General features: G+C 41.5%; 1 protein-coding gene across 1 annotated transcript in view; it reads left to right on the top strand.

Annotated features, from left to right (window-relative positions):
• CSDE1 (cold shock domain containing E1) overlaps positions 1-13584 on the top strand; it is a 65160-nt gene that overhangs the window by 8470 nt on the left and 43106 nt on the right. Inside the window, exons 2-4 of the mRNA XM_018571422.1 lie at positions 2868-3249; positions 6747-6906; positions 12588-12783. Coding sequence (XP_018426924.1) covers positions 6781-6906; positions 12588-12783 — 322 coding nt within the window. The 5' untranslated portion in view covers positions 2868-3249; positions 6747-6780. The remainder of the gene's footprint in view (positions 1-2867; positions 3250-6746; positions 6907-12587; positions 12784-13584) is intronic.

The following is a 13584-nucleotide window of genomic DNA, read 5'->3' as shown; positions in this document are numbered from 1 at the left end:
AAAACCCATCCGTTGTGCACAGCCATTACCGGCTGTTTCACATACAAGTGATCGGCGGCTCTATAGCCTGCCGATCGCTTGTATGTGCTGGCTGTGTGCCCCCCTCCCCGAGTGCCACTGCTGCCCCCCTGCTCCCTCACCTTCAATACCGGGATCCGCTGCCCCATCTGTGGCCCGGGACCGGCTCGTTAGGGTGTCAGGAGGAAGATGGGAAGGAGACCAGCATCTTCCTTGCTGATCTCCCTCCGTACTGTGAATGCAGAAGTGATGTGTATTACATCACCTCCGCATTCACCCGTCAGTCCTCTGGCTGCTATAGCCAGAGAGAAGAAGCTGATGAAGCAGATCTGCTTCATCAGCTTCTTTTGGGGACCCCTAATGTCTCCATAAAGAGGACCTGTCAGCCTGTGCTATCATATCCCCCAATGTGATGGCAATAACATTAAATGTAAAACAAAATAAAAAAATAAGTCACATAATAAGTTTACACACATATAAATGTAAATGTGTCAGATGCGCCAGCGCACGGAAACAACAATTGCGCTACACGTATTACATATCGCCGCGAACGTCTGTGAGAACGAGAGAGAGATACTTCTAGGGCCAACAATCACTGATAACACTAAACTGAGCGGTAAAAGCTTTTAAAGCGTCGCCTATGGCCAATTTTTAGTATTGTAGTTTTTTTAAGGCTTGACAGTTTTGGTGTCTTTTTACCTGACGTGACCCTGTCTTTTATATTTTACCACAAAATTGGGTAATGGTAAATGTTTTTTATAATTTAATATAGGGGAAAACAGTTTTTTTTTTTTTTTTTTTTTTACTATAGAAAGAAAAACCCCAGGGTTAAATACCACCAAAAGAAAGCTCAATCTGTCCCCAAAAAATGGTGGTAAATTCATTTCAGTACAGCGTTGCGTGACGGAATAAATGCCAGTCAAAGTACTGCAGCCTGAATACTGAAAAATGGCCTGGACAGGAAGGGGGTTTAACACTGCGGACTTCAAGTGGTTAACAATTAAAATATAGAACATACTATTACTTTACCAGTAGAACAACTTTAAACCATATATAACAGAAAACAAGTGTTGACTGGTCCCATGTAAAACTATTATTATTTTAATTGGAGTAGAGGAGGTTGTGGCTGGGGGGTTAGTATAACAAAAATCCCGTTGGCTAAAGGGACTCCATCGCCCCTCCATACTCTGTGGCTTGCTTGCATTGTGGTAGCTGTGCTTGTATTTCACAATGTGGACAAGTCATGGTCTGGGAGCTGACAAATTTCAGATCGAGAAGAGGGACAAGCATTTGGGCATGGGGTTTTCCCCAACATGCTGTTATAGCTATTGCTGATGGGAAGATGGAAACTTAAATGTTGGGACTATGATTGGGTAAAGTTGGCACTGCATGAAAATGTAGCATTTAATGTGACTGTATTGGCAGCCAACGTTGCACTAGAGACTGAGCCAAGTTTGCTTTTCTCATATGCTGGAAGGACTTGCCTCAGTCGGTGAAGTGCAGCCGTGGCTGTCAATACTGTCACATTAGCTGCGGCCTCATGCAGTGATGAGTTGGGGGGTTTGGGAGACACCGGGCCAGATTTGATTGGGCTACATTTTCCCATATTACCTGGGTCAGTGAACTTACCCTTTAATGCACATTGTTAGTGAAAAGGTGCCCATACACCTTACGATAATCGTATGCGATCGACTTTTTGTACGACAATCGTAACGTGTGAATAGAGTGCCCGACCGATAGTACTGTACAATCGTATGACTTTTGACGGTCAAGCATGTTTGAAAACTTTGGTCGATCGTACGATGTTCACATGGTTGGTGGCGTTTCCGTCCGTCAAATGTCGTACGATTAACACTGCACAACCGCAAATGAAAATAATTGTGGTCAATTACCGCAAGTCGTCCAGGTGTTTTTTTTAACTACCGCTGATTGAACCTTTCGATAATCGGGGCAGGATGGGGCCGTCGTACGAAAATCGTACGACGGTTCGATCATTGGACGAAAAGTTTCGTCCGATAATCGTAACGTGTATGGGCACCTTTTTAGAGAGTTCGGCTGCTTGGCTACCACAATATGGCCAACAGTGAAATGGCAGCAGCACTCAACGCACACAATGTCCTAGATGTGCGTTTATTTGCATGCGGGGTTGGTTTAAATTTTTTACTTTATCACTTATTTTTATGTAGTATTTTGTACCCCCCCCACTTCATTTTATTCCTATCACATCAGCCCCTATGTGATAGTTTGGAGGTGACAGGTTCTCTTTATGGAACCTGCCCTCCAACACAGAACAGATGTTCTGTGCAGTTTCCGACAGCTGAGATAGGTGACGCTGTGATTACAGCGCTTCGGTCTCAGTGATCACACAGAACAGAAGAAGAATGGACAGAGGAGCGGGTGACCCTGAAAACCGCGGGGGTGGGGGAGCCCGGACACGATCGCCGCTGCTCAATTGATTAAAGTGATCTTATTAGATCACTTGTATAAAAACTAGCGGCGGCTCCACGCTGTACATTTAGCTCTGCTTGTCCGGAGCAGGGCTAAATGTACAAAAAAAAAATGTGCCCGAAACTGCATGTACCGGCTGTCGGGCGATAGGACTTCCACACCCCTGGGTGTCGCTATTGCACTGCAAGGTGTATAAGGGGCCACCCTCCTCCTTCCCCAGACAACATTCTTTTTTTTTTTTTCCTGTACTGTCGGTGTTAGAAGCTTAGCCTTCAACTATGGCAATATGTTATTTATGCATGGAGGAAAAAATATTGTGATTTCAGCAGTTTTTATAATTTGTTCTGCTGTAATTTTTTTTTTTTTTTAAATGACATTATGTATCTCTTTTCTTTTTGTAGTATGAAGTGTAACAGAACAGAAACTACCACCTGAAACCGCTGCTTCAAGTTCAGATCAGTCAAGGAACATCTGCCACAATCGTAACTAATAACACCAAAGAACTTGCGCTGAAGACACAACGCTTGATCTGAAACAAGAAGTTTGTGCCTACCTAACAGCTACACAAGAGCACTTCCCAACGCTGCTATTAGTCTTTGTTTTATTCTCAGCGCTGTACTCTGCTTTTGCATTGTGCAGCGGGAGTTGTCTTTCTTAGCTCGATAGATCATTTTCTCACTGTCTCTTTTTAAATACTAGCAACTGACAACCTTTTTGAAGCATCTGCTGGCCGCAAGAATTGGTAAATACTACTGAAAGTGCAATACCTGGTATTTCAAGAAGGTGGGTTTTAAGTCTTAATAACTGTACCCAGACTTCATTGCAAGCTCACAACTTGGTTGCATACCTAATAACTTTAGCTTATTTATCCTAACCTTTCTTTGGATTGTAAAAGTTGAAATGTAGTGTTGCAAAATGCTTTTGAATTGGTACTATCTCTGTAGTAAATCAGGAGGGCCTTTGAGAAATTATTTGTTTTCAGTCCTTTTTTTCTTTTTTTTTTCTTCATGTGGTTTTTGTTTTCTGAAAGTCAAATACAGTGATAAAAAAGTTTTGGTCACTGAATGGCAGATGCATGGGAAGTTGCAGATGGGAACCACAAAACTGAATGCAGTATTTCAGATGCAGACCTGTAAAGTAACAGTTTGGAAGTTTTAAAATCGAATACTTTGGTAAGATGATTTTATGATGTGGCCCAGTAAATCTGTAGCATTAAAAACTTGTTGCCCTTGCTTGCTTCCTCCAGAAAAGCTTCTGGCTGTAGCACAGATCTTTCGGTTGCCTACTTGGCCAATCATCACTCACTGAAAAATCAGGCTGGCAGTTTAGCAATTACTGCCTGGTAACAATTCTCTCTTGGGCTCACAAAAAGCATAATTTCCTTTTTTATACAAGCAAAAATATAATTGGCAGCTTTCACTTGAAGTTTTTCTTTTATGGCCTAAAACTTAAAAGGCCATAATTGTGTGCATCAATATAGCTTTTTGAACTGAAGGCTGTCTCCCATACTTCAAGCCCATAAACCTTATTTCATGCCTTGTGCTTTTTAGTTCCCTTTTATCGTATCATCACTCGAATCTATTCCTGTCAATGGAATCTTGTCAGGTGTAGACAAAAAGCTCTGACCAGACCTAGAGGAAAACATTCTTGGGTGGAGTGGCCCATGTTTTGGGACACTCTGGAATATCACTAAAAGTATTTGTAGGTGGTAGGATTTGAATTAATACGGTAGTTGTGACTGCTATGCTTTTTGTTACTGTGCTATTTGGCTGCAAACTTGTAGAGGAGAGGTTATGATTTTTAATTTCAGGTAAGAAAATGCCTACCAATTACCACTCTGCTTCCCATATCTTTATAGCCATCTGCCTCAATCTATATTAAGATTTTTCTAATGGATTCAATTCATTCTTTAAAGAGTGGTGTTTTTTTTTTTTCTTTTTGCATTGTGGAATACAATTTTTTTCATTTTACAAAAGACAAGTGCGCAGTAGACAGTCAGCAGAAGGTGATTCAAAGCGAGTTTTGTTAGGTGTGCCTTACTGTTTATCTGATCCTGTGTTTTTACAGTCAAGTGACACTTAAAAACATTTGATAATGTAAATGGGTTAGTTGTCAGTACTCTGAAAGATCCCTCCCCCCTCTTAAAAAAACCAAAAAAAAAACTGCTTTATAGAGCCTGCATGTACCTCGGCAGCTTCCCATGCTGGGCTGTTAAGTGATGGTCAAAGCTTGGACACATCAAGCATAAAGTCGTGTTGGAGCTTGTATCGGGTACGTGTAACGCCCACATTCCATTGATTTACTACAATGATAGGCTGCTTCAATGGCCAATAGAAATGGTAGGAGGCAGGAAAGGGCACTCTGAGGTTTGCCTGTTAGAATGGCTAGGGATTTGACTGTAACAAGAGGATTGAGACTGCTGCAGCTATGTGCAGACGCCTCTGGGACCGAATCTTTCCACTATTCTCTAATATCTTTGGTGTCTGCTTTATAGCATTACTGTACTGCGTTGGATGGTAACTGTTGATAGTGTTCTGACCTCTCTAATTGAAGAAAAAAAAATCCTGATTCAATCCTTTGGCCAGATCTGGATCTATAAAGCTGGTCACTCAATACTATTTTCACAACTAAAATATGGCATTGCTGCAATGTGCTTGCTGAACATCTGTTTACTTTTACTGCTAATGACCACTGGATTTTTTCCTTGGCTGTTCTGCCATACTCCATTTTGACCAAACATAACAATGTGCTCATGATCCCTGCTTAGAATCTTTAGGAGCACATAGAATACAACTTGAGCTGCTAAAGGGCTTTACTTGGCCTGTGCCACAAAATCTTTAGGTAGACTTTTTTATTGGGTTTCTAAATGTTAGTCTTGAAGCTCCCTGCAGTTGAGGACAGATTAACCTCATTTCCAGCATTCTATTTCTTCTTCCTCTCCTTAGTTCCAGCAATGTGGCCTTGGAAAGCTTCTTTTGGGAATTCCTCCACTTCTGTCAGTGTTGGATTCCTGTATCCCCCCACTGTGTGCGGTTTTCTTTTGTCCCTCTCCCATTCACCCCTGCCCCTGTTACTATTAAGGCATGGATTAATGCAAAGGGTCAGAGGAAGGAACCAGCACATGGCGTAGGCATTCAACACTTTAAAAGAGTGTCCGATGCCTAAGAGGCATGCTGTGGTTGCAGTGATGGACCAGAGAATAGTTAAGCTTGACATACATTAATTTCGTGCAGCCCAAACTAAAGAAATCTGACTCATTCCTCCATCAATGCTGAACAGCTGCAGTCTGTCCTGCAACTTCAGATGATTGGCTGTATTCACTGTTTGTCTATCAATTTTTGACCTGGCTCCTTCAAGAAGTCAATTCTGGCCTTTGTTAGAATTTCATATGATTCACAGGGATTCTACCAGTAAATGGCCATCTTTAGGAGAAACGGGTAGCAGGACAGAGTATAATCAGTCTTGTATAGATAATGTTTTGGACAAATATACAAGTAACTCTTCTAGTAAAAGAGGGTGTGGAAAACAATATGAAATGGAAATAGTTAAAGAACAAATGCATGGTTCACTAACTTTTTCTTATGCAGGACATCTTCGTACAACTGAGACTTTTTTGTTTTAGGGATCAAGCTTTGTATGTAGCAGTATTTTTGATGGAACACAGTTGTAATATGCATATCAAAGCTTTGTGCAGCACTAATTTTACAGACCAATCGTTTTGGACTGCTGTCTAGTTGTCTTGTCTACTGCGCATGTTAAACATGCTTTTTGAATGGTACGATAACTTGTGTGGAGTGAGTTTTTTTTTTTTTTTTTGTAAGATGCGGTGTATGTGTGCTTGGATATGTATTGCTTGAATTTTGTTTTCATTTTGCTGGAGTATAGTGCTTTTGTAGGAGTTGTGACTCTTTGTATTCTTGTCTTTCCTGTGTTGCTGCCCATCTTCCATCCTGTGTCCCTTCATAACAGTGAGTTAAATAAATTGGCATTTCATTGTCCATAGTCCTGATCCCTAACCTGTTTACATACCCTAGAGCAGTGGTGGCAAACCTTGGCACTCCAGCTGTGCCAAAACTACAAATCCCAACATGCATCTGCCTCTGGGAGTTATGACTGTGGCTGTCGGAGCCTTGCAATGGCTCATGGGACTTGTAGTTCCAAAACAGCTGGAGTGCCAAGGTTCGCCACCACTGCCCTAGAGCTTCCATCTTGCGAGCTTTTCTCATTTACAGCTGCATGTGAATTGATCAGGTTGTCTTGTTTGATTTTGTTATATGCAGCATTATAAAATTAAGTTGAATCAGGAATAGGAATATGGCAAGCACCTGGAAAGAATTTGTTGAATTTTCCATGCCGTCTTCTCCCCCTACTGCATACGTTAGTGCCAACCTGGGCAATGCATCTCCTGTCGGACTGACTTTATCACCTTATGGCCGATCAGTAAGTTATTTCACGGTATTAGTTTAATAATCTATCCCTCACTTTAGCCCATGGAAACTGTGGTACATGCCACAGTGACATACGGTAACTAAAGGTTTTTGTTTTTTTCATTCCCATCGCATTAGTATTTCATTTATTTTGCATTGCATATATCAAACTTGCAATCTAGGTTCTTTTTTTTTAAGTATTTTTATTTTTTATTTTTTCCTCCATTAGTAATTTGCATGTTTCAGTTTCTTTGAAATGCCATTATTCACTCTTAAACTTTTTAATAGCAGAATTTTGTGGTTTTCCGTTAGAATATAGTGCAGTCTAATTTTAACCCTACTTTCCCTCAAAATGTTCTTGTTTCTATTGTGTATATACTGTTTATCCATTCCACCTGTTTACCGTGCAGTTTTGGTGATAGTGTGCTGTATTGTGTAATCGCTATCTGGTAGAGAATTAAACAAATGAATGAAGTATTTGTGGCTGTACATAGGTGGATTTTTTTAGGGGCAGATGGTGCTTGTTCTGCTCTAGACTGCTGTAGTGTTGCGACTGGCTGTCTTTTTTTTTTTTTTCTTAGTACTGTATGTGGAGTGCAGGGAGTGTTTTTTTCCTTTTGGAGGAAAGGTAGTGCTTGCTGAATGTTCAAAATACTTCTAGCACTCCCAACTGCTCATTACAAAATAAGACCTCTAGCAATCCCAACTGTTTGTGATTGCTAGGGCTATAAGTCTACATGGCCTGATTCATAGAAGGCAGTATGAGAATTTGTTGTATCCCTTGGTAATATTTTAAAATGTCTACCTCTAGACAGAACAGCGCAGAGAAGGCTTAGAACCTGTCTGGTTTTAATTGTCTGTGCTGGGGTGGTTCACCCTTTTGCTGGGCATGGGAATCCACAACTTTTACAGTTGTCACTAGCACCCCAACCCCACCCGCTCCCGCTTAAGGCCTGGTTTACAGTGTTTTGTAGTGCTTTTTCTGCTCCAAAAATGGCCCCCAAAAATCCAATTAATTTCTATGCAAATGCTTAACGTGTTTTTTTGCGTTGTCAGTCATTTACGAACAAACTAAAAACAAGCTCAGTCATGAAGGGGTTAAGCTTGTTTGCTCATTCACATCAATGAGTTATAATCTGATCACAAAAACATGTGATCTGATTTATGCATGTAAAAGCGTGCAAGAAGTGCACAAAAATGTTACCTAGGTGTGAAGTTCTGCCTTTTTTTTTTTTTGCTATACTTCGAAAAAACCTAAAACAAGTAGTTACAGGAAAAACTACTAAACACTGCACATCAAGAAACACAACCATGAACTTTGTAAACCTAGTAAGATTCTTAAAACACTAAAAACAGTGTAGGTGTGTGGTATCAGAGAATCTCTGCTTTGATAAGATGGATGCATGTTAACCGCTTGAAGTCCGCGGTGATAAACCCCCCCTTCCCATCCAGGCCATTTTTCAGTATTCAGCGCTGCGGTACTTTGACTGACATTTATTCCGTCATGTAACGCTGTACTGAAATTGAATGTTATACTTTTTTTGGGGGGACAGGTAGAGCTTTCTTTTGGTGGTATTTAATCACCACTGGGGTTTTTGTTTTTTACTATATTAAGGAAAAATTACAGAATTAAAGTTTCCACTATATTAAATTATGAAACATTTATTATTACCCAATTTTTTTGTTAAAATATAAGAGATGGTGTCACGTCGGGTAAAAAGACCCCAAACATGTCAAGCCCGCACGCGCGAAACCTCATACATTACCCAAAATTGGCCATAGGCGACGCTTTAAAAGCTTTTACCGCTCATCAGTTTAGTGTTATCAGTGATGACGCTAAAATGATTGCTCTCACTGTGACGTTTGTGGCTATATGTAACATGTGTAGCGCAATTGTCGTTTTCGCGCGCTGACATTTACGTTTTATATGTGCGTAAACGGGGGGATATATATCTCTATATAGAGATCTCTATCCCCCTATATAATAGCAAAGGCACACTGACAGGTCCTCTTTATGGTGACAGGGGTCTTGGACCCCTAATGTCACCTGGGGACCCCAAAAGAAGCTGATGACGCAGAGATCTGCTTCATCAGTTTCTTTTCTCTGGCTATAGCAGCCAGATGACTGACAGGTGATTGCGGAAGTGATGTAATACACATCACTTCCACATTCACAGTACGGAGGGAGATCAGCAAGCAGGAAGATGCTGCTTCCCCTCCCATCTTACCTCCTGACGCCCTCCCGGGCCACAGATGGGCTAGCGGATCCCGGGATTGAAGGTGAGGGGGTCAGGAGGGGGGGGCGGCGGCACGTGAGGGGGACGGGCGATCGGTTGTGTGTGAAACAGCCGTTAACGGCTGTGCAGAACAGACGGGTTTTTCCTGCCCGTCTGGGGACGGCAACCAACACATGCGAGTTCGCCGTCCGTTTTTTCAACGTGCGGACGGCAGGAGATTAAAAACATAGGAATCGTTTTTAACATTTATCTTTACAGTTTTTATACCATCGTAGAATATGTTGACTGCAGAAAATGTCTTGCTGTCTAGCTATGCTGCAGCTGAAGAAACTTTACACAGACAAATTATTACTCTCTATTTTTATGCATATTTATGGCAGTAATACATACATACATACATACATACATACATACATACATACATACATACATACATACATACATACATACATACATACATACATACATACATACATACATACATACATGGGTTTGATTTCCACCACCTAGAACCCTGTTTACCAGAACACAGAGGACAAGAAAACTGAGGACTATGTACATTTTTATTCTCTACAGTCATATTCAAAGATGTAAACAAATTACTGTTTTTACTACTGTAATAGTCATTGTTGCCTAAAGTGTTAAAGCTTGATTGTACAATGTCCTTTTGGATTTACATTAATTTGTCAGACAAGGACCTACCTGATTGGATATCAAATGGATTCAATGTTTATGTAGGCCCTTGCCCTACATTGTGGCATTGTACAGTCTTATTCAGATTATAATCTAAAATGGATTTGTAGCTGTTTTAAAATATATGTATAGACAAAACTTTTATTGCTGCCCCTGTTGGGGTAGAGGCATCCTCCCTTTTTGTCCTGGTGACCATTGTCATGTAGGAAATGGGAGAAGAAAAAAGTCTGGAAGAGGAAACCTGTTTCTTGACCCCTCCTCTAAGCGCTGCAATGACTGTCTCCTATAAATTGGCCTTTTAAGTGTTCATCTGGCAGGATGGAACACCTTTTGTTGTTGTTAGCGAAGCGGTCTGTAACAAGTAAATGTAACTATACTTTTCTTAAAGGAGAACTATGAGGTGAGTGCTTTTCACTCACCTCATAGTTCTAGCCGACCTGTGACAATGAGACTGTCACAGGTCGGCTCAGTAGATCGGGAGGTAAGCGAACAGATACCGGGTTCGCTCACCTCTCTATCCTGTCACGGCTCTCTGCCGTGACAGGGGTAGGGGCTGGATTCCCCGCTCCGATCTGCCAGCGCTGACTGGCGGAACGGATGGGGGAGGGGCGGGTATAGCTGGCTCTGCCTCTAGATAGGCAGAGCCAGCTGTCACTCACGCAGCTGGGCGGATCCCGTCATCTAAGTCGGGATCCGCTGCGGCGTCTCAGTATACCGCGAGCTACAGCTCGCGGTATACTGAGCTTAGGGTAACGGGAGGACGCTAGTTTGTGTCCTCCCGTTACCCTAAGGAGAACTATGGGGAAAAACACTGACCCCATAGTTCTTTTTAATATGTCTGCCATGAAGCAATGTGAGTAGGCTCGGATAGAAGCAGTCATTCCTAGACTTGTGTGCTGCAGGCTAGTCCAGGTCAATTGCCTTTTGACTGACCTAGAACTAGCATTTGGGAAGATTGTGGGAATGGCCGCAGGCTCCCTACAAGACTCCCGTCCGGCCGTCTACCAACGGCTGCGGACGGGAGGTGGTTAAAGTATTGTCACGTTTTAGTTGGTGTAGCGGGTTATAGTGTATAAACACTTTGAGTAGGGTAGCATTAAAATGGTGCCGTCTTCTCATATACATATGTGACTGTTTATCACAGCTCTATGTGATGGAGAAAATCTATACTCTGTCATCAGAACCCCTCACCCCATCTGCTGCAATCCCTGTTACTCATACATCCAATTCATGTGGGTCTAAAAAGCAGAAGAGGACCCCTTTGTACCAAAGATCTGTAAGTCAGGTCATGTATAAGCACACAGCATGACTTTGCCGAGTTGGTAAATGTGTGCATGGATTGTTCATAACACACTAAGCTTATTCTTGTGTGTGTGTTTTTTTAATCTTTTGCCATGCAGTGGAAAGGTTTCCAATTTTGGTACTCATCAGGATTTAGTGATGGGCAGTGTTGCATGACTAACTTGCTTTGAAATAACCCGGATGTTTAATGGGGAATGATCAAAGTTTAGTGTAAACTGCCCTCTCCAGCTTCACATCCCCTTTCCCCCATGCAAGGAGATCTGGGCAACATGTGACTTCCCATACCATGTGATTTTTGTACTGGTATTTTTTTTATTTAGTTTTTCCTTTTTTTCACCTAGTCATCCTGCCAGTAACACGCTTCCTGTCTTAGGGTGGCATCCCTTTATTGGTGCCACCCTTGGAAGCAGCATATCAACCTGTGTAAAGGGTAGTGTGGCTTACCAGCGTCAGGCGTCGGTTTCCCGAATCTGCCGGACATTTGGTCCTCTGTTCATAACTTTTACTAAATTTTACCATGTGATCGTTCAGGCCTCTGCCAAGATTCTAGCTTTGCATGCTAAAATATTCAGGTGAATTGAGATACCTGTTGGGGTTGTTGTGTTCATGGTTCTGTTAGCTGTTTTGAGACTGATTATGGACGTCTCATCTGTTTAGGATTTCACTTCCTGTGTTTTTTGATGAAGAAAATAGGGTTTTATCTTAACTGTTAGGTCAGTTTCTTGGAGTGCTACACAGGACCCTACACTCTGGCTTCTGCCTTTGTACTGCTTTTGACTAAACTGAGGCAGGCTGAAAGTGGGAGGGGTTACACAGAGACCTAACTGCATTGGTTTTGCAAGTTGCTAATCACCTGAAGGTGGCTTCATAATGCATCCATTCAAGATTAAACTCTGTGTCCTGTGTTGTACTCAGAGAAACCGTTTTTACCGAGAAGACAAATCATGTTTTGTAGTTTTAATTAGTCCTGGGTTGTCTGATGTAGTTGGTATGTAATCTTTTTGCATTTCTTTTATGAAGACCAGAAACTCCTGTCCGGCTTGTCTTGGCTTCTATGTAGATCCTGACTTTTAGAATATGGATTTGGGCAAAACCGGTTGGGTTTCCTTCAAAATAGAAAATTAGAATGCCAATAATCAGTTCGGGGGTAAAAACCTTGTATTGCCTTACTCAAAGCAGAGATCTTGACGCTGTTCCTTGTATATTTACTAGTCACTCTTACACTTTTCACCCCCTTATTTCTTTTCGAACATTGCTTTTTGTGTTTACCACTTATTTCCGCAATATGCTTTTGCAAATCATAATTTCACGTTTTTGCTTTTGTTACAAGCTGGTATTGTGCCTTTTTTTTGTGAGCTGTTGTTGTGCTGTTTTAGAATAGGGGTTTGCCGTTTGGGATTTTCTTTTAACCCTTAAATACTGTAGACAAATATGTATAACTATATTTATCTTTTTAAACTAGATGAGCTTTGACCCAAATCTTCTCCACAACAATGGACATAATGGGTACCCAAATGGTACTTCAGCTTTGCGGGAAACTGGCATAATTGAAAAATTGCTTACATCCTATGGATTTATTCAATGTTCAGAACGTCAGGCCAGACTCTTCTTCCACTGCTCACAATACAATGGAAACTTGCAAGAACTTAAAGTAGGAGGTAAGAAATGGTTAGCGAGGGGGCAAGCTGTTTTTATAAACCTTTTTTATACATTTTACTGTAGCTTTAATGGGTGCTATAGACCTTTTACCTCTTTATTCTGTTCCCTTATATGTAAACCCTAGAAATGAACTTACACCCTTTCGGTCTGTTAAATGTACGTTGAGTGTTTTGTTAGATATGTTAATGGCCGGGTAAAAAAAAAATAAACTGCTTGAACGTAGACCTAAAGCTTTTCACCAAAATCCTGGCACTATTACTCCCACATATTCCCTCCATTATTCACCTGTATAAGGTACCTGAATCTGGTCCTTTTATGCTTACTCTTCCTGCCTCCTGCTGACAACAGATGCAGGGGAAGGCCTTTGATCACGTCCCCTTGTCATTTTTTACTTCTGCTTCAATACATTGGCTTGGGCAATTCTATGCTGATTTTTTGGTTTAGTTTTTAACCCTACAGGCCAAGTAAACGTTAAGAGAATTTTTTTTTCTTGACTCTTTCAAGGCTACTTGAAACAGCCTTTTACAATCCTTCAGTCAGGAGGTAAGTAGCGGGCTTCACATTTCTGCGAGAACATGTACTGGTCATCAATATGCAATTTGACATATTTGGAGGGCCCCTTCCAATCACAATTCTGGACTGTGTTGCAGTTGCACCTTTTTTCTCTACATGCTCCTGCCTTGTTCACAGTTCAACAGGCTTTGAAATCTCAAATTCTCACATGGGTCCTCTTTGGCATTCTGTGTCCCTAATTTACTCTCTGCTGATCACGGTCCTAAGCACCCACCAGCCCCCGACCC

This window comes from Nanorana parkeri, unplaced genomic scaffold, assembly GCF_000935625.1.
Source record: "Nanorana parkeri isolate BGI_ZX_2015 unplaced genomic scaffold, ASM93562v1 scaffold1752, whole genome shotgun sequence".
Taxonomy (NCBI): Eukaryota; Metazoa; Chordata; class Amphibia; order Anura; family Dicroglossidae; genus Nanorana; species Nanorana parkeri.
Note: the sequence above shows the minus strand (reverse complement) of the source record. Positions and strands in the feature narration are given on the sequence as shown.